General features: G+C 36.5%; 3 protein-coding genes across 5 annotated transcripts; 2 read left to right on the plus strand and 1 right to left on the minus strand.

Moving 5' to 3' along the window:
• Positions 1–215: 215 nt before the first annotated feature.
• LOC147552166 (Zinc finger C-x8-C-x5-C-x3-H type family protein) lies at positions 216–8,643 on the minus strand. 2 transcript variants are annotated; one of them, XM_086670308.1, is made up of 11 exons: positions 8,252–8,643; positions 5,987–6,214; positions 5,687–5,720; positions 4,597–4,735; positions 4,422–4,478; positions 3,917–4,014; positions 3,731–3,802; positions 3,395–3,609; positions 1,083–1,288; positions 668–880; positions 216–516 (listed from the first exon to the last, which is right to left on the minus strand). In XM_086670308.1, the coding sequence occupies exons 1-11, from the start codon at positions 8,373–8,375 to the stop codon at positions 424–426; spliced, it is 1,479 nt and encodes a 492-aa protein (XP_086526434.1). In that variant the 5' UTR covers positions 8,376–8,643; the 3' UTR covers positions 216–423. The 2 variants fall into 2 exon arrangements, with proteins under 2 accessions (XP_086526434.1, XP_086526435.1); XM_086670309.1 differs by having other exon boundaries at positions 3,413–3,609; positions 8,252–8,619.
• Positions 8,487–14,319, plus strand: LOC147552167 (uncharacterized). Its single transcript, XM_086670310.1, has 9 exons — positions 8,487–9,271; positions 9,769–9,816; positions 9,964–10,023; positions 10,769–10,855; positions 11,069–11,173; positions 11,979–12,092; positions 12,222–12,322; positions 12,739–12,850; positions 14,008–14,319. Exons 1-9 carry the CDS (start codon positions 8,879–8,881, stop codon positions 14,131–14,133), a joined length of 1,146 nt encoding a protein of 381 aa, XP_086526436.1. The 5' UTR covers positions 8,487–8,878; the 3' UTR covers positions 14,134–14,319.
• Positions 14,320–14,727: 408 nt separating this feature from the next.
• LOC147552168 (glycerol-3-phosphate acyltransferase 9-like) lies at positions 14,728–20,773 on the plus strand. Of its 2 annotated transcripts, XR_015238018.1 has the most exons (13): positions 14,728–15,348; positions 15,600–15,657; positions 15,971–16,089; positions 16,595–16,694; positions 17,163–17,258; positions 17,641–17,737; positions 18,565–18,652; positions 18,737–18,833; positions 19,509–19,594; positions 19,705–19,824; positions 19,942–20,040; positions 20,402–20,674; positions 20,736–20,773. XR_015238018.1 is itself a non-coding variant. In XM_086670311.1 (12 exons), exons 1-12 carry the CDS (start codon positions 15,233–15,235, stop codon positions 20,448–20,450), a joined length of 1,125 nt encoding a protein of 374 aa, XP_086526437.1. In that variant the 5' UTR covers positions 14,728–15,232; the 3' UTR covers positions 20,451–20,752. The 2 variants fall into 2 exon arrangements, 1 of the variants encoding a protein (XP_086526437.1); XM_086670311.1 differs by having other exon boundaries at positions 20,402–20,752.
• Positions 20,774–23,330: the final 2,557 nt, after the last annotated feature.

Here is a 23,330-nt window from a genome sequence, read left to right on the forward strand (position 1 = left end):
ACTTGAAGAACAAGCGAATGGTCATTATAAATGTGCGCAACCAATGCCGTTGTCGGTCTATCAAATATATCTTCTTGAACACATAATAAACCAATGTGGATGAATCTCATCACTTCGCTTCTTGAAACCACTAAAAGATAATCTTTAGTTGGAGTCCGGAAATTTCCATACAACACAAAGCATAGATAATAAGCTAAAAAGAATTACTTTTGTACTTGAGACGAAAGAATTACTTTTGTACTTGAGAAGAAAGAAAATCCAATCGAACAGAAATTTACATCAATCTAATTCTTGTTCAAAAAACAAACACAACTAGAGAACATTATAATATCCAAGTACCAACTACCTGCAAGTTAGGACTACTAATGTCATGTTATATCACAGAACACTGAATTATGGCGATAACTCAATACTTTGTTACAATTACTCGATATCTACCTCACAATTGATATCAGTGTCTCTTGGCTTCTCATCCATTTCTAGTGCATTTATGTCCTCATCCTTCTCACGCACAACCTGCAAAACCATAACAAACACAAGTCATTTGAAATTCTGAAGAATAAGTAGCTTTTAGAAAGACAGGGAGAAATCAGCATGCTTCTATACCATAGAGAGAGAGAGAGAGAGAGAGAGAGAGAGAGAGAGAGAGAGGTGAAGGTACACGAACCTTAGTGTAAACAGTATGACCAGGTGGAACTGGAGGTGGAGGTGGTAGATGTGTAAACCTCTCACTCTCTTCTTGATCTTCCTTACCGACAGTGTCAGGAGCTTCAACTACCTCAGTCTTCTCCTCTATCTCACCTGCTTCAATGAAGTCATCAACCGCGTGAGCAGCCATACTGGTTGAGGGCAACAAATATCCTGCTTCCAAACCTTTGGCCTGCACAATCAGGAAGGAACATGTTGAAGATTACTTTCCAATCAAACATAAGCCTCTGTACTTCAAAGGAGATAAAAATAATGAACAAGAAAAGATTGAAGTCCAACAGAAGACGTTCATATATTTGAATAGAATTTTATATTGTAAAATTATATTTGAATATAATTGTAGATTGTAAAATTAAGCGCATTGACTATCTTACCTTCTCTATGGAAGCCATACCGGAAGACCCGTTCTTCCTCCGCTTATTATTTTCTTTTGCTAGAGATATGTGACCATTGTTTCCTACCATGATTTTGTTCTCTGTATCAGCTTCATTGTAGTTGTTTTCTGGTTGGATGGACATTCCATCTCGACGAGTAAGCTTCTCTGATCCAACAGACCCGACTAAAGACTTCTTTGGATTTGCTGGGATAATACGATGTTAGCATAAGTCAATAACTGCGTAGAAAAAGAAGATATCTGTTCTTTATACAACTTACCTCTCTGATAAGTTGAAGTTAATGTTGGTGTTTAACAACTAACATCGCAATTTATAGTTATACTATTGTAACGTGTAGTAGTGATGATAGAGATGAATGGCAGCAACTGTTTAAGGCATATGAGAGACGTCAAAAGAAGGATTGTCAGACCCAAATTCTGATTTGGCGTGTCTTGCATGAATGGCCCACTTAGAACCTTGAATAATGCGGGCCTGATCCACATGTCTTTGTGGAGATTCTACTAGTTTCTAAGTATTAGGATGGTTAAGTGTCTTTAATGTCATTTAGTGTCTCTTTAATGTCTTTAATGTCTTATAGTGTCTCTTTAATGTCTTAAATGTCCTTTATAATGTTTTTTAGTGCTATAGGAGTTTAGAAGTTCAATAGTCTACAAGTAAAGATAACAAAGGTGGGTTTTAGGCCTATATAAGGCATGTAATTCTGCTGTTTGGAGGACAGACAGAGAGTATTCCAGCAGCTAGTTAAGCTTTATGTGTTTGTGTGATGCAAATACCCCAAAGGCGTGATGCCTAAGGGCTCTAGGAGTGATTCCTAGTTTGTACTGGTGTGATACTAGTGCGTTATTTCTTATATCTATAATATAATCAAGTTAGTTTCTTCCTTTATTCCAGTTTCCCATTTCTGTCCTACATCAGTTTGGTATCCGAGCGAGGTTACATGATGGCAACTAGATCCGGACTTAGGAGAAGATTAACTGAGAATGAACGAGACGATATCATTTTTGAAATTACAGAACGACTCAAAGACGTGCAAACCAGACTAGCTAAGATGGAAACTCGAACACACCATCTTGCTAAACATCCTGAAACGGCAAAAGGAGATGAGCAAGCCGGAAATAATGAAGAGAAAGCTCTAGAAAATGAAACTTTATTTGATTATGGAATCTATGAGTATAATGACCTAAAGGAGGAAGAAAATAGTTCCCATGTATCTGTTGTTGGACTCGTTACCACATCTCTAACAGTGGAAAACGAAGAAACTAAAGACATTGTTGTTCATCAAAGTGTTTCTATCGAGGTGGATTACCATCAAGGATATTGGATTAATTGGAAGGGGCACCCACTTACTGACTATACAAGGATTAGATATGATGAGTTCAAAGTACTTGACGAAGACCTTCATGCATTTAACTCGCCAGAGTCGAGCTTTCTCAAACCCGGGAGAATTGATAGAGATGATGAGTCCAAAGTACTTGACCAGGACCTTGATGAGAAATTTTATGCATTTAACTCGTCGGGGTCGAGTTTTCTCAAGCCCGGGAGAATTGATAGAGATGAATGGCAGCAACTGTTTAAGGCATATGAGAGACGTCAAAAGAAGGATTGTCAGACCCAAATTCTGATTTGGCGTGTCTTGCATGAATGGCCCACTTAGAACCTTGAATAATGCGGGCCTGATCCACATGTCTTTGTGGAGATTCTACTAGTTTCTAAGTATTAGGATGGTTAAGTGTCTTTAATGTCATTTAGTGTCTCTTTAATGTCTTTAATGTCTTATAGTGTCTCTTTAATGTCTTAAATGTCCTTTATAATGTTTTTTAGTGCTATAGGAGTTTAGAAGTTCAATAGTCTACAAGTAAAGATAACAAAGGTGGGTTTTAGGCCTATATAAGGCATGTAATTCTGCTGTTTGGAGGACAGACAGAGAGTATTCCAGCAGCTAGTTAAGCTTTATGTGTTTGTGTGATGCAAATACCCCAAAGGTGTGATGCCTAAGGGCTCTAGGAGTGATTCCTAGTTTGTACTGGTGTGATACTAGTGCGTTATTTCTTATATCTATAATATAATCAAGTTAGTTTCTTCCTTTATTCCAGTTTCCCATTTCTGTCCTACATCAAGTGAATAAAGACGCGACGTAGTACAAGAGATTGTATCGAACTCTATTAGATCTATATCAATCGAGAAATCAAACCGTCCTGCTCACTAAAATTATCACACTGCAGTCGATCCATATCCTATTCTACTTATTAAGGCAGTAAGAGTAACAAATGAAAATACTTTTTGGGGCTAACCTGCCCATTGTTCCTTACGTGCTCCCAGACTAATCCATGGCCTTTTCTTGCTTGAAGAAGCCCGTTTTTGCATTTCGTTGATTGGGCTCTGTTCAGTATCATGGTTAGGTTCTCCATCACTATCAGTATTGCCACTTGAATCTTCTTCATTAGCACCGAGTCTTGATGCATCAGAAAAAATCTGATCTCCCAACTCTTGAAGTCGAGCTTGTGACCTTCTCATTGACATCCAAACAAACAAATTAGTGACGAGAGAAGAGACTATTAAGAGAAGTACAGTTTTCATCTACATTAATAGGTATATTTACAGAGCCAACAAGCACATCTATGCCTTACCTCTTAAGTTCCTCTTGAGCCCTTGAAAAGCGACTATGTGCCTTAAGGAACTTGGTAAGTCCCGAAGTTATCCTTAAAACACATTTGACAGAAAGTTTTAGACAAGGAAACAGTGGTAGCATAAGTTATGCAGATATAGCAATAAGTTACTCATGACAAGCAAAGTATGATCTAAATCATAAAAACCTTTTATACTCCTTTTGCTCCTTGCTTAATTGGGCTTCAAGATCCTCATTTCTAGAAGCAAGGACGTCAGCCTCTTGGATTCTCTCTTCCACGTATATCTTTATATGAAAATTAAAAAGGAAGAAAGTAAGTAAGTTGTTAATGTATACAAATCGTCGACGCCCTAGTTCGGAAATGAACATAAACATTCCTGAGTGGTCGAGCATCATGTCTAGTTTCCACACTTATGCTCGTTACAGCATGTAGCCCTTCTCAGTATCCAAGTTTAATTGCATAATGCATATAAACGAATATGTTTTTGTTGGCATTGTAAAAGCAGGAAATAAACAAGGGTATCCTAGCATCTCATATCTTGCGACAGTAGGATCTTTTCTAATGATTCTACAAGTATTCTTTGCCTCGCGATCTAAATTAATAAAATTTAGCACCCCGGTCCTTTCGAGGAATTTAAATAAACTAGAGCTCCACAGCGATCTACCAAATTATACTCAGTTACTGTTCTCACTTGTAGTTTCTTTTTGTGATCACGAAGCATGTCAATATCCAACTGCACTTGTTTCACCTGTACCATATTTCCACAGTAAAAAGAAAATAGGGTGAGCAAACATATACAGATAAATTGATAATTAGTCTTTCCCCATTTAAGTATTTTGAAGGCAGAATTATAAATGAACTCAGACCTGGTCTTCAAGGTTATTGTCTCCATGGAGTCCAGCTTTACCTCCTTCAGCTCGATCAGAGATCTTCAGACTTCCAGATGCATCACTGTGCCCATCCAAATGCTGTTGCTTCCTCTCTATTCTCTCGCTATAAATTGAACTGTGTTCATTACCAGTAAGAAAGGTGAATTACTTGTAGAACATACAATCTGAGCAGAAATTCAGCTATTTACATGTGATGTGACTCATTATGTTTGCTGCATAAGTTACTCATGTAGGAAAAACAGAATCTCAGATACTCTCGGCGGATAATTAATCACTTCAATGTGTATGACTTGAGTTTTTTATTACACAGTTACTTCTTGTATATCTTAGACAATCATATACTACAAAATACAATGTTTTACTGGTATCCATGTTACTTAGAACTATCTAAATAGTTAACTGAAATGATTAATGAGATAGCAGAAACAGACTAAGTTAATAAGAAAAAAATGAAAACAGTAGTAGAAAACAAAAATAGTTTTTACAAGGCTGAGTATGGACAAATTGGTAAGTAATAAGTATGCTCATACATCCCTGCACCTTCTAAGTGATCAACTAACATTTCCTGTAATTACGAGATTCTGACATTAAAGCAAGGTATAGTAGTTCCTGAGGAAACTATTCTCTTCGACAATATGAGCATATAGTTTGGACCTTATCACAAGTGAGATAGATCAATGTAGGATCTGCGTTACGTACAAAGAGTGCAATGACATATGATAGACTGGTGGAGCTTGTAAAACACTGTCCTCCAGTAGGGGCACATCATAATACCCTAATTGGATAGTAGTAACTCATCCAAATACACTGGAAATCATGTTACCAACCACAAAGTAGGCACCAGATTACCAGTTGAAATTAACAAGGCCCACCTTAGAAACGATAAATGTCAATAACCAACTCGTGAATTGAAAAGAATACCTATGCAACCCAATGAACTAACTAATTATAACAGAATGTATGAATTCCCTCAAAACTATACAACGAACTTCAAAGTAATTCAAAAAAATGAAAGCAGAAAACAAAGCATATATTTGTGAGCCCTTAAGAATTCCCACTAGCTTACCTCCTTTTCCCTGGAGATCTCAAGGGACTATATCCTGCAAAGAAATTGTAGAAGAGAAAACTATCAAACAAGGGACCGATGATTAAGAGTATCGAATTCAGAACTCGGCTTTTTAATGTGGGATTCCGATAATAAGCTTTTTATTTGAATAATTTGATTTAATTGAAAGGGGAGAGGAGAATGTACAGACAGCCAGCCTAGAAGGCTAAAAAACCAAAACCAAAAGCAAAAACAAAAAGAACAACAAAATTCCGATAATAAGCTTCGAATTAGATTAAATTAATTCTACAAGGCATTTACCCCTTTCTTGATGAAGTAGTTTCTGTCCCTGAAATGCATTCCGGCCTCTTTGATCCCTTTCAGGGGAATACCTTCGCTGAGGAGAATATCTTCGCTGTGGAGAAAATCTTCGCTGAGGTGAAAATCTTCGCTGAGGTGAAAATCTTCGCTGCGGTGAAAATCTTCGTTGAGGAGAACCTCTTCTGTCGAGCTTATCCCTCAAATCGGTGCCTTGATGTTCCCGCCGGTCTGCGACGGAGAGACAAAATTTTCCATTAATAGGAGCAATTACAATTTCTTTTTCCCAACCCAAAATCGAGGGCAGGCCTACAAATAATATAAAAAGATAAGCTTACCATAACATGGAGAAACAAGAAATACAATAACGAACAGAAATAGTGTCTCGTTGCCAGTTCCAAAGAGTCATAGGAATCACATCCTCATAAAAATATACATATCAATGATTCAATAAACCCATGTTTGAGGTTACACAACCGATATACCCTTTGAGTATCAAGGAAGCAAGTCAAGCAACTAATAGAGGATAAGTGATACTTGATACAGCTTCTTGAGAATAATAACGACAATATAAAACCTCGAGTGAAGTAACTTCACCCAACTGCCATAATTTATGATAGTAAAATTCATCTCGTGCAATAAATTTGTCTTCTTTGATCAAATTGTCCAATATAGTTAGCACTGTTAATCCAGCCAAGAAATCCCATCATGAAGGAAGAACCTATAACTGGATACCAAGACTCCATGGCTTTGAGATGTAGAACTACCGTGAAAAGCATTAAGATGTTCACTACCTTCACGCGATCTAAAATGACATGTACCACCAACAGTTTTCAGGAAAAATCTAACTCCTATAATCTTTTAAATGACCCCTATCTGTTTTGTGAGACATTATTTCAGGAATCGGTCTGCAAGGGCATTGATACCCCCACGTATAATAAGAATTAGCAATCAAGACAGTCCTTTGAACTGCGGAAGATAATCAACCAATATACTTTTGCAAGTGATGTAAAGGATATCCATGCCGTTGAGAGTGTATTAACATTGAATGCTAAGAGAGAATTAAGGCTAAAACCATTGTTCTCCCAACATATTCATCTTCGAAGGCCTCCTTCTCTACTTAACAAGAAGAAACAACATATTCACATACTTATCTGCAGAAAATGGGGTCTCAGTAGCTTAGTTATCAGTAAGACGATGAAGAATACATACATAGAGACTAGAGAGTACAACATAAAAGCACGACACTTCTATGTGCATAATTCACTCCAACATTAACAAGCGAAGATGTTCGAACCAAGCACAACATAGCGTCCAGAAGTGGATGGACCACAAATATTCTACTAGGTCTGATCTAGCATTAGAACCAGTCCGTATATACATAAAGTGATCTGAAAAAGGTGTATGCATATTTGTATTTTCTACGAATTGAATACTAACTTAAAGACCTGAACTACAATATCAGGACATTTCGAAACTATCATTCCTACAGTTTCCTGCTCAAACGAAGTAGACGAACGTACTTATACCACACCTTTTATCACCATAATGAACTTATATCTCGTACAACGATGAAAGAGATGTTTCCTATAGGAAGAAATAGATTGAAAGAGGTAAATAAGAAAAACATCTAACTTCTACAAGAGACCTATGTATCTCCTCTAGCAAAACCTTTGCATTTACAATGGCAAGATAATACTGCACCAAAACAACCCTTTACAGGGTCCTTCTCTAGATTCAAGTTAAAATCACTGATTTAATATAAAACAACTGAAGTACTTTGAAGTCTAATTGGGGCATTTGAGTACCAATCTAAACTTGGGAATCCATTTCTACTAGAAGAAAAACACCCATGTTCTCTTCTCTTCCTTCACGATGACCCTTCTTTGCTAGTTCTATATTGAAATTTTGCAAAAATGGAACACAAAAATTGTTCAGTCGAGCCCTTAGTTCATACCCCACGTTAATTTCTAAGCTGCTTAGGATCTAAGCAATTTGCTCCAAACAAAACAATTCAAAACCAAATCCTGGAATGGAGTAATAATTGCCACTCACTAATCTTTGGAGCAACCCTAAATCGACAAGATCCATACCCAATTGAACCAAATTAAATAAACTTATTATCTTTTCTTTTTGTTCACAGTAAACAAGTAAGAGAACATGAAATATTCAACTCCTACTTTATTGTCTGAACTAACATAGCCAAATTCAAAGCAAACAATGAAAGATTTCATATTTCAATTCAAAGCAAACAATGAAGTTTCTTACCATTAAACGAACCAGAGAAACGCTGAAGCTCCGCTTGACCATGAGCAAACGAGCAACTCTGACGCGTACAATTCCCTCTCTGATAAAGTACACAAAGCTTTGTCTTGTACATCTTTCGCTCCATAAACTTTGATTAAATTCAATCTCTCAAAACGAACAAAACTGGATCGTTTCGTACAGATAAGTAACTTCACCTGACGCTTATGTAATCAATAGCGAAACCCTAGATTTTTTTGTAATCAAGAGGTAGAAATCCAAATTCCAACCTCCATTTACGATTTTTCTCTTCAGTTTGGAATAGCAGCGAAGATTGAAAGATCGATGTTGTCCCTTCCAGTCGAGAGGATCCAAATAAAACCCTAGTGTTCGAGAATTCTAGCAATGGTTCCCGCGCCAGAATATATACTACTCGTCACTCTTTTCAGCTCGCCCTTTGGTATTTGCGCACGTGTGCTTTTACACGAGGAACTTTCAACTCGGGGTTGAATCATTGTCAACTGGACGAGTCGAAGCGGTTTTTGTAGGTTACGATTTAAGACGAAAGTCCGAAGAAAGCTAGTCTCTCTCTCTCTCTCTCTACATCTGACCTCCACTTCTAGACTGGAAATTCAGCTATTGAACAAAGAAATGGAATCCGATAGAGGAATTTCGCCGGAATCTGACTCACTTCCGACCGAGGATTTCGTTCACGTTGACGCTGACATCGGCGATCTCAATCCTCCAGATGCAGTTGTTGTTGAAGAAGAAGAGATTTCCAGTTCCGACCTATCTCAGAATCCTAACCCTAATCCTGAATCTAACAATGGAGGTTCTGTTGATAGGATAAGAGATGCTTCTTCTAGTGAAGAGGAAAATGAAAATTCTGAAAGTGAAGGTATTGAATCTGCTTCCGTTGAACCTGATGTGAACAGAGTTCTTCCAGAGGAGCTCTCTAGAGGTGTTGTCATATTGGAATGTGAATCTTCAGCTGAAGGAGGTTCATGTACGGTTCACTTGGTTGGTACTGCTCATGTTTCACAGGTAGTTTTTGTTCATATCAGTTCGATTTCGATCTTTATTTGTTTAGTTCTGATTATGATATTTTTAGACTGGCAATGAGATTTAGGGTTTCTTGGGTTCAACACTAGAAAAAAACCTCTTTAGGTTTGATTAGTTGAAGAAAAATTTAATGTTTAATATTCTTGGACATCAAGAAAAGGATTTCATTCTTCATCTTTTTGGTTTTAGACTTTTAGATCCTCAAATCAGTGTAAATTGCATCATATCAATTCTAACATGTCCAATTTGTTGAATTGGAAATCAAGGACATCAGTGAGGGTTCATTTGATAAGGAACCTCCCTTTTTTCGACCTTCAATTGTTTATCATTTGGTCATGCTTCTTGTTTCGGCAAAAATTTGTTTTGATTACTATGTTCTAATGGAAAACTGAGACTGCAGCTGAAATAACAAGTATAAGAAGAACATGAGATTCAGAGAATGATATTAACAATACTTAGGTCTGTCTATTTGATTTCAGGAATCCTGCAAAGAAGTTCAAGCCGTCATCAGTTACTTGAAACCGCAGGTGCTTCCCTCTTGAAACTCAAAAACCCTAGATTGATGATTTGATGGATGGATCAGTAGCAGGTTAGCTGCCTGCTTTAAGTGTTTTCCTTTACTAAGTTTTTGCTTAAAACTTGTAATGCAACTAATATGAGACTCCTAATAACAGGTTGTTTTCTTGGAGCTATGCTCAAGTCGGGTGCCTATATTGAGCCCTCAAAAGATGGAGGTTTGTACTTTGTACCTTCTGAAGTAAAGGTTTTCTTTTTCCTATTTTTGCTTCTCCCTTCTTTAGAGACTTCTATTCAGAATTCGTAGATAGTTGTGAGTTTTTATATGATGCCAAACCTGATCCAACACAACCTTGTGATCTTACGGCTTGTGAAATAAAAATAAGAGGCTATATAGACATATGGATAACAAGGGGTTTTTAACTCTATGGAGAACACTCACTCTCTAGAAAAGTTTATCAGAATTCAGAACATGTTTCAAGCAACAAAATGATTGTTTTCTTTATTGCAGAATCCTTTGAAAATCATCATAATCGTAATGAAGTTTTAGTTAGGAACTGGCTTTTGTGCTTATATGAAACGGAACAAATTTTCTCCTCTTTCATTACTAACATATTCATATTTGATATTTGGGATTCTTTTTCTGTTAATGATGCATTAAGGGTCTAACTGTCTGCATGCCTCATGTGATGATGACAAGATTATGTTTATTGTCTTTGCTCGAGTCCCAGTTTTGCTAGTATGACATATTGAACTATTATTGTATTACCCTGCGAGTTATAGACAAAAATAATACCCCTAGTGACTTTTGTTGAATTTCAGACCTAATACTTAAGTCATAGTTATTCTGGCTTATGCTTGCTGTAAACAGTGGTAAAAAAAACATTTTTGGTGGTTATACTTCTCAATTTTTTTAATCTATTTTTCATCGGCAAATGTACTCTATGTCTATTACATTAACAGGTACCTACCATGAAAGAAATGATTGATATGTGGAAGAATAAGAAAATGAACACTTTTGGTATTTTGTACAGCTGGCTTCTCGCAAAGGTATGTAGCTTATTGGCTTCTTGTAGGTATAAAATTTTGAAACTTAATAGCATCTCGAGTGCTTTCGAAATGCACGGGTGTGACTAAATTAAAACATAAATTTTAGTTCTAATTTTAATATCTTGTGTTCTAGATTTCAAGAATTCAAGTTAATTAGAACCCCGTGGAAGTGTTGTACTCTATATGTTTTCTGATGTTTCACAATATCTTTAGGTTGGTAATAAACTTGAAGTTCTTCCTGGATCTGAGTTTCGTGTGGCGTTTGAAGAAGCAATGAAATATGGTGGAAAGGTTATTTTGGGTGATCGCCCTGTCCAGGTTAGCCTCCACTTCCCAATCTGAGATTATGAATTGTTCGAGGACTAACCAAGATGTAGAAAGACTAGTTGGGGAAGCCTGACTTATATGTTCTCAAAGATTAATCTCAGCCCTCCCCTTTCAAACTGTTTCCTGTGCTCCAACAGAGTATTAAACACCAATAAAATCCCGAATTTTAAACTTGTAACTCTCGTCCTGTTTTAAAGGTATCTTTGGCGACATTTTGAGCACTTCTTCAAGCTAATTGACATACTCTCTGTGTGACAGAGTATGGGCTTGTCGGTACTTGGTAGGGTAAACCACTTTTTTCTTTCATTACTAGATTCTGAGGCCCATAGGGAGACTGGCCTGAGGGATAAAATATGTATGGCCTCCAAATATGTAGGTCATACTTTAGAAAAGTTGGATATCTAAAACACAATCTCATGAAAAACTGGTGCTAATACTAATCAAGACAGTTTGGAAATCTTAAATTTTCAAGTAGTGTTTTCTGGGGTAACAATTGCAACATACAATATTTTCTAAAGACGATTTGTCTACTAAATGTTTCCGTTTGTTTACTCTTGCTTTATTTTTTATTAACAATAATTCTGCATATTACTTGATCTCGTTTGCCATTGATTTTTGGATACTTGTGAGACGGTATATGCTCCATAATGCGTCTTTTACTATCTTATTCATTATATATATGTTCAGGTTTCACAAAAAGAAAGTAAGTTAAAGTTTATTATCTTTAGGACCATCTTAATGATGATACCTTCACATATTATGATTCATAATCGTTGCATTCTGTTAAATGGGATAGATTACGCTAAGGAGGACTTGGGCGAAAATGAAAATGTGGCACAAGGTGAAATTTGTGTACAGCATGATTTTTCAAGCTATCTTTTTGCCAAGCCCCGAGGATCTCAACAAAATGGTACTAATCCCACTTTCTGATAAAATAGTCTATGCCTCTTATTATCTTTGTCAAGTTTACTTGTTGGATGGAGAAGAACAACACATTTTCTATCTGCATATTGAGATTATTAACTTATACTGATTTCAGCTGAAGGACATGGATGATGCTGACATGATAACTCTTGTGATTCAAGAGATGAGCAAGGAATTCCCTTCTCTGATGGAGACCCTTGTTTATGAAAGAGATCTGTTAGTATTCTTTCCTTGTTGTTTCTTAAACCTGTATCCTTTCCTTGCTAAACTGACTGGCTTGATTGGTTAATGCATATTTCTGTTACATATCACAATTTGTTTGGTACTATAATGAGTCATGAACCCACAGTGTACAAACCAAGGATCTCCCCTTTGTAATGTTACGATAATTTCAGAATCAAGTGTTAGTTTTATTTCAACATTTTAAGATAATAAACCCGACAAATTTTGGCCAAAATCTTGCAAAAAGGAAAAAGAGAACTTGCGAGTGCGATGTCGTTTTCATAGCTGTGGAAACCGAAAGTTTCAACCAAAATGGTCAAAAATTGAAACCTTGGGTACTTCACACCTCATTTTCTTGTTTCCATTGGATTGTCTTTCTCATTATTTCCATTTCACAATTCGATGTTCAGGTACATGTCATCCAGTTTACTTAGAGTTGCTAGTGAACATTCTTCAGTAGTTGCAGTTGTCGGCAAAGGTCATCTTCGAGGAATTAAAAAGCATTGGAAGGAACCTATTGAGGTAACCGCCATTTTGTTTAATAGAACTAGACCTGCTTGATAGATCTTGATGACAGCTTGCAAATAGTATATACTTTCAATAGGACAGAAGAAAGATTGAACTCGTTGAACATGCTATTCCCAGCCCACCGGATTCGAATCTTAAGTAAAGTTTGATTTGTATAAGATTACGTATGTACTGTGGTCGAATCATCAATCAGTATGGTCCTATGGTATGATCAGTGTTTCAAAAAATGAATTTCCGCCTTCTCTTAAAAAAAGAGGTGTTCCCTTGAGTCTTATGCCTCGAGGCATAATAGGTGTATATATTCCTTCGTACTTTACGGTAAGAATATAAAGTTAAGTGTCTGAAGTCTGAACAAACCAAAATTGTCGGTATTTTTTTATTGTATATATCAGAGCCTGAACTAATCAAAGAAGGATGCTTTACATCAGCCCATAAGGCCTACCTACCTATGCACACAGAATCCCAATATAAAATACCAGGAACTCTAACCCGCCCCACCCCTTTACAAAACACTTCTGCAGGGTTCACCTTGGTTTAACACATTACACACCACACCAGTTGAGAAGCAGTAACAATTCTTGCTCTAGTCCTGTTGTACTTCCCTGCAGCTCATGATAAAAAAATAGATATAGGAGGTATAGCACCTTTAGCTGCTGCCTGAACCTGCCCATTATGGTCCCTAAGACCACAACCAACCCAGCTAACTCACCTGCAGACACAATTGTCGGTGTTTTTAGTGTCTCATATACTCCAATTCATAACCGAAGTAACACATTAACAATCAAAAGTGAAACATAATGTTTCTACGTTCTCCTTTTTATATTTTTGCTTTAATTGTTTCTTAAATTCAGATGAAAATAATATTACTATGACACATATTGCACAATTGTGCCCCAATATGTGAGTATACCTCACAACTGAAATGCATATGCATTGTTTGAGGCTTTGAGCCTTCAGATGCGTTCAGCTTGAGGCAGAAAATGGCTGAATCGCCTTTAGGTGCATCAAATATTTAAATGTTATGTATGAATCATGGTCCCTCTAACCTTAATTTTACCTATTGGTTTTAATTTAGGAAAAGGGCCATCTATCCGCATCGTATCTTGTTTGGCTATGATACACGTATATTTATTCGTCAAAATGTTTTGCAGGTGCGGCAACTTCTTGAAATTCCAACAAAGAAGTCATGCCTCTCCGTCAAAAAGGTCCTTACCATTAGTGTTGCTGTTGTTGGTGCTGCCATTGTTTCTAGCATTTACTTTGGGAGCAAGAAGTAACTCCCCTACCAGTTCATACACTTCAAGATTAAATCAGCTTAACCAAGAATACTAGTGTTTGAATAAACTACTGCATTATTCTTCATCTTCAAATGTTTTGTTATAACCATAAGTCAGATTGTTTCCTTGCTAACGACAATTCTAAGAATTTATGATGAACATCAATAAATCTGGTCATTCAAAACATAGTCTCGTTTTTTGATCCCAGAACTCTTTTTTTTTTCTCATTATTCATAATTCACCTTGTTTAATACTCTATATTCAGCTTTCTGTTAACTGAGGTGAAGGGCAATTGGAAGTTGATATCATATCTTGAACATCAAATCAGTTGAATTGGAAAAGGAGGCGATATGATTTGCTGAATTCTTCTATTTAACATATCTTATGTGAATGAAAAATTGATTAACCAATTGCTACTGAGAAAGTACTTGTGGTTTGTTGGCGCGGCGCACAGGTACCCAACCCTGATAGAATGATCAGGGTTGAAACCTTAGGGAACACTGATATATTCAATTATCTCAACAAAAATGTTGTGTTTTCATAGAAAATTTTGAGTTCTCCATAAAAGATCCATTCGATAGAACTAAACAAAGCAAACTTTTTTTTTTTTGATGAAATCAAACTAAGCAAACTTCAGTCATATTTTCTTAAATTCTACAATAATGTTGATGTGAGATAAAAAAAATTTACCAATCAGATCAGATTTACTTGAAATAATGTGAGGCCAATATATACACACATTGGGATATTGAATCATGTTCAACAAAAAAAAAAGTTTGAATCAATCAATAAATGTTTAGAGACGGGCTTGTCAAATTGGGAAGGACTCTTGGTTGAGCCTCTCTATAAACAAAACTCCTTTCTGTTGGTCTAGACTTTCTCCATTTGGATCATTACAGCGGAGGAAAACGACACATTGGAGAAACACTTTGATGTGCGTGACTCCCCCATTAATTTCCCCCTCCATTGCCTGCACAAGTATAAGCCAGAAGGAGGAATCCTAGTGAGAGAAACTTCCCCTCTCTCTCTCTCTCTCTTTCTTTCCTTCTTCTTCTCTCTTTTCTGAGAGTGAGAAGATACGCCATTAGTACTTAACAAAATGACTCCCAAGCTTAATTCGTCAAACTCAGAGATGGACTTGGATCGACCAAACCTTGAAGAATATTTAACTACCGATTCCATCATCCATAAACCTCATGATGAGAAGCTCCGCCTGTAAATCCCCCTTCTCTCTCTCTCTATATGAATCACTCGTTTCAGTTTTTATTTTTTCTGATTTCTGTATATGATTGTCGTTGTTATTAAGAGTTCTTGTATAAGATCGTCATTTTGGCTTCTTTTTATTCTAATTGTTCTCACTGAAGAATTAATTGTGTATAATTGACACAAAATTATGATCCTAGATGTTCTAATTTTGAATCTGGGTTTATTAATTGAAATCTAATCTCTTTTCCGAATTTGATTAGGTCTGATTTGCTTGATATTTCTCCTACTCTAACTGAAGCTGCTGGTGCAATAGTTGATGTAAGATGCTACTAATTACTTTTTGGTTCTTATTTGAATTCATTGATTTATTTATTTTTAATTATGATTCCTTTGATTTTCTTAAATCCTAGCTCTTAAAAAGAACAAAATTTGATTTTTCATAAGTCACTGGCAATTATTCAACTGACATAACTTGATTATTTTCCTATTTAGAGGGTTGGTGGGATGATGTGATGTTTGGGTAATCATTTAGTTGCCAATTGATGTATATTATTGAAATTTTTAAAAATGTTTAAACTGTATGAACAGGAATTTAATGGATCATTTTGATTTTGGTGGTGTACATGAACAGGATTCTTTTACTCGATGTTTTAAATCGATTCCTTCTGAACCTTGGAACTGGAATGTGTACTTATTTCCTCTTTGGTGCTGTGGGGTGGTAGTTAGATATGGAATACTTTTCCCAGTAAGGTGAGACAATCGATTTGAGTTTTTATTTGGTTATATCTTTTGGAAATAGAAGTTAGTTTTGAAGATCAGTTATAGTTTAAACTCATCTGGTTTTCGATCTCTCTTGTCCAAAAAGTCGAGAACAATGAAACTCATGAGTCGTGACAGAGAATTGCTAGGAATAGCTTATTAAATGAGTTGATCTTTTTTTTAACATTTGCTTGATCTTGTGCTTGTGCAGCATTTGGTATCCCATTCTACTTATCACTACATATACTTTCGACAATCAATAAATTTTGTTCTGATTAACCATTGAGAAAAAAAATGCATAGTTTATTAGTAAGGTACGAACATTAAAAAAACAAGTTTTCGGCCAAGAGATGTAAGTCTGTGAGAGTGGCAGGACGCCATATACTCTCTCTCTCTCTATCTCTATGGGTTTAGCGGAGGTCATAGGAATTAAGATGCTTGTGCACTATGTTTTGAGCATCTCCGATAATGTTACTTATCCATGATCAAATTTCAGGGTACTGGTTCTCACAATAGGATGGATAATATTCCTATCTTCATTTATCTCAGTGCACTTCCTGTTAAAAGGGCATGATAGGTGGAGGAAAAAAATGGAGGTACTATTATACTACTCTTTAACGTTGACTATTTCTGCACCAGTTTTAGGTTACTTGGGAGTGCCCTTCAATCCTCGACAGCTAATGTTCTTGCGGATAAGATAATGTAATTCACCTCTGCACCATAATCAAGTCCTCAAAATGTCCACAAGTAGTACAATAGAGAGGAAGTTAGCGGGTAGAGAATTTTTCTTAAGGACAGTTGTATTCGTAATTAAGGTGACCGATTGTTTTGGCTCCAGTCGCGGAGTCCCGTCATAAGGTCCACTAACTTCCTTGACCTTCCTCTTCACCCCCCTTACATAGTTAATGTCAACTGAGGTTTGTTTGTACTGGAAAAACTCTTAGTGATTATTACGTCGATTACTCGTACTTTTCAATTTCAAAGTACGCTGTTTACATTTGTAGTCAGACTCTATTTAAACATTGTACCCTTTTCCTAATAATCTGTTGGTGAATGTTTTCCAGAGGTATTTGGTGGAGTTAATTTGCAGCTTTTTTGTTGCATCATGGACTGGGGTTGTTAAGTATCACGGACCACGACCTAGCATACGGCCCCGGCAGGTACTATTCGTTCTCATCCTATTTTTCAGAATATCTGTGTAACATTAGAAAAAGTAAGATGACATAACAAGCAGAGGAAAATGAAAGCAAACATCGAGGTACAACCATATGACGTAGATCTCCAAATAAGGACCACGACTGTTGAATAGAATAGAGAACACAATAAATAAGATCAAATAAAAAAATGGTCAAATAGGGGGAAACCAGTTCGAGTCAATAGAGAAATGGTAAATATTACTAAATGGCCTTTCGCTGTCTGAGGGTCTTATGACCAAATCAAATGTCATTAAATTTTTAGAAAAATCATTGTAAGAAGCGAAGCCCAAGGCTTTCGCGTTCTTTCCAATATTGATTTACTTGTGATGGTTCCAACTTCCAACAGGTATTTGTGGCGAATCATACGTCTATGATCGATTTCATTGTTTTAGAACAGATGACTGCATTTGCTGTTATCATGCAGAAGCATCCTGGATGGGTTGGTAAGTTCCGAAGATCAAATATTTATTTACATGATATATTTCATGTCCGTCGTTTTGGAAGCTGTTCTTTGCCTTGCTTATTCGTTAATCCACCGGTATATTTGTGCACTTTTGGTAATTTGTATAATACTTCATGACCTATAGAGCACATGATCAGACTCGGGATTCAGGTCCCACCTCGGCTGTGAGACAGACGGTTTGCAAGGGAGTCATTCAAGAGCCACCCCAGATGTTCAAGTATTGAGGAAAAACTAAACAAAATAAATAAAAATAAAGGGGTGAGCTTGACGCGAGTTGACCAAACTCCGCTCGTGCTTGGGCTACCAGCGGATTTCAATAAATGGGATTTACTTGGGAGTTTGACACTTTGACTACTTCGCTACAGAATGACATCCTTTGTGGTGTATGTGAATATGTGATTGTTCTGGCAGTCGCTGAATATTGGTTATATCTTCAAATGCTCCTATATCCTAAATAAGGATACTTTAATGAAAACAAGTGGATCAGTTACCTTGAGGTTCACCTAGGCAAAACTGAACTACTATAATTAAACCTGGACATGTAGTTGTTATTAGCTTGGTGGTGTGTGTGGTGAATTCTAGTCAAAGTTGATCCGTTGAATGATAAAATGATAGGATTAATTTTATAACACTTACTTTTATCAAGAATAATGTCTGGAAGACTAGTCTGGAGAAATATAATTTGTACATGTGCTTCAATAGAATCGGTATAGTGAAGGCTCTAAACATCAAAAATTGAACTACCTTGTTGTCTTAATATGTAGCGTACTTATTTGTTGTCTCTTTCTGTTTACCTTTTTCTTTCAGGGCTACTGCAAAGCACAATTCTAGAGAGTGTAGGCTGTATCTGGTTCAACCGCTCAGAAGCGAAGGATCGTGAAATTCTAGCAAGGAAGTAAGTTTCTAATCCTCACATGATAATTACTTCCACAGAGGCAACACGACCTCTATTGTAGTATACTAAGCTTTTCATATGTAGGTTAAGGGAACACATTCAAGGTGTTGACAACAACCCTCTTCTCATATTCCCAGAAGGGACCTGCGTCAATAACCACTACACTGTCATGTTCAAAAAGGTTTCTTTGTTTAACTATTCTTTCCAAATTTTGCTTCAGAGTTCTACTAATCTAGTGAAAAGATGATTATATGATGTTGTGTGTGGTGTTAGCCGTTGAAATTTTGGAATCATGTTACTTTTCCGGTTTGTTATATAACTTTGTATAGCATGCCCTTATCACTTTAATAGAAAGAAATACGGAGTAAAATTCCAGCACTACCCATGTTGGCCCTCGAGGAGCAGATGCAGTACAATTCAATCGGATGATTTAGATCTATGATGCAGATTCAAGTAGTACATGATATGCCCCTAGATGGGGGAAAATGGGGGACAATGATGAAACCTTGACTAGATCTTCATCTCTCTTTTGTACTGTATTCACTCCTCAGACCAAGAAGCCCGTGATCTAAGAGTTTCCAAACCAGCCACGTCGACCTGGATTCGGCAGGGCACATCACATCCTGTTTGTAACGGGTGTGGTTTGTCCGAAGGCTGGCTTTGAAGCAAATTGCAAACGGATATAATGATATATGAATATTATTTACCAACTTAATATGCAGGTGTAAGATATCTTCGCTATGTATGATACATGGATATTATCTACAAGATACTAATTGTTATATAACTACAGTATTTTTTATAGTTCTCCCTGCTGGTTTATCTCCAATTTTCTTGTTCCTTATGGTTTTCCTAGGGTGCTTTTGAACTCGGATGCACTGTCTGCCCAATTGCAATTAAGTACAACAAAATTTTTGTGGATGCTTTTTGGAACAGTAAGAAGTAAGTAACGCTTTAAATGTTACTAATTACTATATCTTTGTTTTCCGCCATCACTGACTCTGATAGTGTTAATACCAAATTTGGCGTGTTATATTATTTTTGTTTCACAGACAATCATTTACGATGCATTTGCTGCGCCTTATGACATCTTGGGCCGTTGTTTGTGATGTGTGGTACTTAGAACCCCAAACACTAAAACCTGGAGAGACATCAATTCAATTTGCAGAGAGGTAAGTTATATGGTTTCATTATCAGTTGATGGTAATTGAACAGTCCTCTTTCTTTGTTCTATTATCTTAAGTAAGGTAGGTGAACCCTCAAATCTTATAGCTAACTTCGGTTTGCAGGGTTAGAGATATAATTTCAACTCGAGCGGGTCTCAAAAAGGTGCCTTGGGATGGATATCTCAAACACTCTCGCCCTAGTCCCAAGCTTGTCGAGCAAAAGTATGGCCGAATAATCCCCATCTCATTTTTTTTTCAAGCGTAATTTATTGTTGGTTAATGGTATTCATCATCATCATCATCTAAATATAGTAGCAAGTTACGTTCAAAATTGGTCTTTTCACATCGAGTAGTTGTACCAAGAAAAGCTAGGTTGCTTGTTAAAACTTATTCAACCAAAACTTATGATTCTCAACTGTATCCTAATAAAATCAACATATCCATTTTGTGAATGTATCTAGTTCATCGCTCACCGCATATCTTGCTTATTAGTTTGTTCTTACGACAATGTCTATTATAAGAAAGTAACCAGTTGAAATATCATTATCATTGATAAATTCACCTCAATATTTTCAACTTGCAGGCAAAGGATTTTTGCTGAGTCAGTACTTCGCCGCCTAGAAGAAAAGTGAGCATAAAGGTCCTTATGAATTCGCCAAATCGCCCAAATACTCAGAAAGAAGTAGATGTTCTTTTCTGTTGTCCGAGAATTTCACCTTGTAACCAGCTAAATAACAGCATTAAGTTATGCATTTGAATTTGTCTGTAAGAGAGAGTAGGGTATTTTTAGTACATCAGTGATCAATTTTGTTCAGTCCAACCTTTGAGTAGTGGTATTTTTCAATAAAGAGTAGGGGTATTTTCTTTTTTTTCAGCTAAATTAATAAAGAGTAGTGGTATTTTTCAATGAAGAGTAGGGGTATTTTTCAATAAAGAGTAGGGGTATTTTCTTTGAGTAGTGGAATTTTGTTCAGCTAAATTAATCAAGGCTTTAATGTCAATGAAAGGCTTACTGAAATCAAGAAATGCTATGAATGCTTCTAATTCATCCTTAAAAAAAAGGCAAACATAGTAAGAAAACAAAGAAACCCTATTCTAAAATCAAATTTAAATCTAACTAAACTTCTTGATCTAATGATAAGGCCCATTTGATTCCTCAACAATTTCATTTTTTCCCCGTTGCTTAAGATTATTAAAGAAACCGTTTTCACAAGTGACACAAACAATCACCCTAAATCTCTGATTTTGAGTTTTTTAAGAGTTAATTCCTATTTGGCCCCCTACTTTGTGACCAGTTTCCTTTATGGCTCCCTTTTTTCGTAAATTCAAATATGACTCCCTTTTCTTAACACCGTCAATCAACTTTTATAGTTAATCTTTTTGTTTTCATTATTACTCTTGTTTATAAAAGAGATTTTAAAATTCAAATTTGACCCCCTTAAAAAATGGGTTGATTCCCAAAAAAACTTAAGTTGTTTAGAAAAAAATTAGGGGTCAAAACAGAATTTCTTTTAAAAATACCAAACACACTTCTCTCACCTCCATGTCATCACCAATCTGCCCACGTCATCAATCACCTGCCACCTCACCATCTTCTCCGGCAATAGTCGCCGGCCAGCGAAAATTCCGGCGACCATTTTTTTTTTCTTCTCTTCTTCTTCTTCTTCTTCTTCTTCTCTCTTCTTCTTCTCTCTTCTTCTTCATCTTTCTCTCTCTTCTTTCTCTTTCTTCTTTATTCTCTCTCTCTCCTTCCTTTCTACTCTCTTTCTCTCTCCTCTCTAATGCTCCGGCGATGGGGAGGACCCCTTCGCCGGAGCACTGGTTTCCAGACGAAACCGACCTGGTTTCGTCTGGAAACCAGGCAAGACCAGACGAGATCTCGTTACTACCTAAGGTACAAGTTTATTGGAGCAAATTCAGAACCATCTTCATTAGTGAGAGAAAGATGGTTACTACCTGAGGTACAAGTGGTGAGTATCATTTCCTAATCTTCCCTGAAATTGTTTGACATCCATGCATGTGTTAATTGATTCCAGAATCATAAAAAAACTTTGATTTTACATATTAATCTTGTTTTGATGGTTGTTTGTTGGTCATGATAATGCAGGTTCATGTTGTGATTTCTAATAAGAAAATTTAAGAAGGTAGTAGGGATCAGATCTAATAAGAAAAGTACAGCCAAAGAGAGTAGCCCATCAATTTTACTTTGTTAATTCTTAATGGTTTATCTAACATAAACAAATTTGTTCTTTGTTTTGCATTTTTATTTGTGTGTTTAGATGATTAGAATTTTTTGTTCAATTCAAATAGATAACTTCATTCTGAATTTTGGATGGTTCAAGTGTGAGGGCAATCAAGTTAAATATTGATTGGTGCGGGATAAGATCGATTTTAGATTAGTTGACTATGAATTTCTTTTCTGTCGTCTTTCTTTATTGTTGTTACGTTTCACTTACAGGGAAGTTTATGTGGTGTCAATAGTTGGGTCTTTTCCTGCTGTTGTAACCAATCTATTCGATCTCACAAGACTGTGAGTACGTTCTACAAAATTAGTGCTTTTTCTATTGTGTTGTGGCTTGTGCAAGTTATGTTCACAGGTTTTGGTCCATTAGTTTAATTCTATATGATTTATCAATAAAAGAAATTGTTGTTCGATTTGAAAGTTTCAATCTGAATCTGTAACCAGGCCTATCAAGATAATAAAGAAGTTGGTCGACAATAAATAGGGGTGGGAAAAAGATCCGGAAGACCGCTATCCGACCCGTTCAACCGAGATAAAAAGTGTCCATGGACACCCGATGGTCATAACGGTCAGTGTCTGACCGGCCCAAAAGAATTGGCGGACGATCACGGTCAAAATTCTATGTCGAAGGACCGACCACTGACCGACCGGTACGAGTGACCGAATAAGTTGACCGACTAAACTGTCCTCATTTTTAGAAGTTGACCGTTGAATTTTATAGACATGAATATATGATGATCGTTGGCTATAGTCATATAGTCATCTGGAAGACCAAACATTAGTGCATGGCTTAATTATATCTTGCCAAATGATGATCCACTGTGTTTTTTCTTTTTTATATTTACTTTTGATTTCTTGGCTAAACATCTTCATTTGTAAGTAATTTTGTTTGTGGTAATAAAAATAAAGTTCTGAATTGAGTAAATTTATTGGAAAGTCCGGACCGAGACCGTCCGGTGTCTGACTGGACCGGTAAAATAAACGGTCTTGGACGATCAATGGACAAAGAATTCTTGAGAGTGACCGTCCGAGTCCGCCCGAGTAAATAAGTGGTCACCAACAGTTTATGTCCGAGTCGACCGATTCGATGAAGTTAGAGTCCGATACCGACCGGTCCGGACCAATTCCCACCCCTAGCAATAAAAGATGTGATAGACAAAGTGGAAAGTTACTCCATTCATATAACAAGATATTTTACTTACCTTTGTTCTTTTTTTAAATGCTAGGGATCTTCATTATTACAAGTTGATTCGGCTAATCACCCCACAAC

This window comes from Eschscholzia californica, unplaced genomic scaffold (assembly GCF_041429995.1).
Source record: "Eschscholzia californica isolate CP2 unplaced genomic scaffold, dmEscCali1.0.p SCAF_3, whole genome shotgun sequence".
Classification (NCBI taxonomy): Eukaryota; Viridiplantae; Streptophyta; class Magnoliopsida; order Ranunculales; family Papaveraceae; genus Eschscholzia; species Eschscholzia californica.

Coding starts and splice junctions, on each gene's coding strand:
- LOC147552168 (XM_086670311.1), top strand. CDS start 15,233: ATGACTCCCAAGCTTAATTCGTCAAACTCAGAGATGGACTTGGATCGA. Junction 15,349..15,599: donor CATGATGAGAAGCTCCGCCT/GTAAATCCCCCT, acceptor GAATTTGATTAG/GTCTGATTTGCTTGATATTT. Junction 16,695..17,162: donor GGTGGAGGAAAAAAATGGAG/GTACTATTATAC, acceptor AATGTTTTCCAG/AGGTATTTGGTGGAGTTAAT.
- LOC147552167 (XM_086670310.1), top strand. CDS start 8,879: ATGGAATCCGATAGAGGAATTTCGCCGGAATCTGACTCACTTCCGACC. Junction 9,817..9,963: donor TCAGTTACTTGAAACCGCAG/GTGCTTCCCTCT, acceptor TCCTAATAACAG/GTTGTTTTCTTGGAGCTATG. Junction 12,851..14,007: donor ATTGGAAGGAACCTATTGAG/GTAACCGCCATT, acceptor AATGTTTTGCAG/GTGCGGCAACTTCTTGAAAT.
- LOC147552166 (XM_086670308.1), bottom strand. CDS start 8,375: ATGGAGCGAAAGATGTACAAGACAAAGCTTTGTGTACTTTATCAGAGA. Junction 4,736..5,686: donor AGATCTCCAGGGAAAAGGAG/GTAAGCTAGTGG, acceptor TAATGAACACAG/TTCAATTTATAGCGAGAGAA. Junction 3,610..3,730: donor GCTCAAGAGGAACTTAAGAG/GTAAGGCATAGA, acceptor GTCAATGAGAAG/GTCACAAGCTCGACTTCAAG.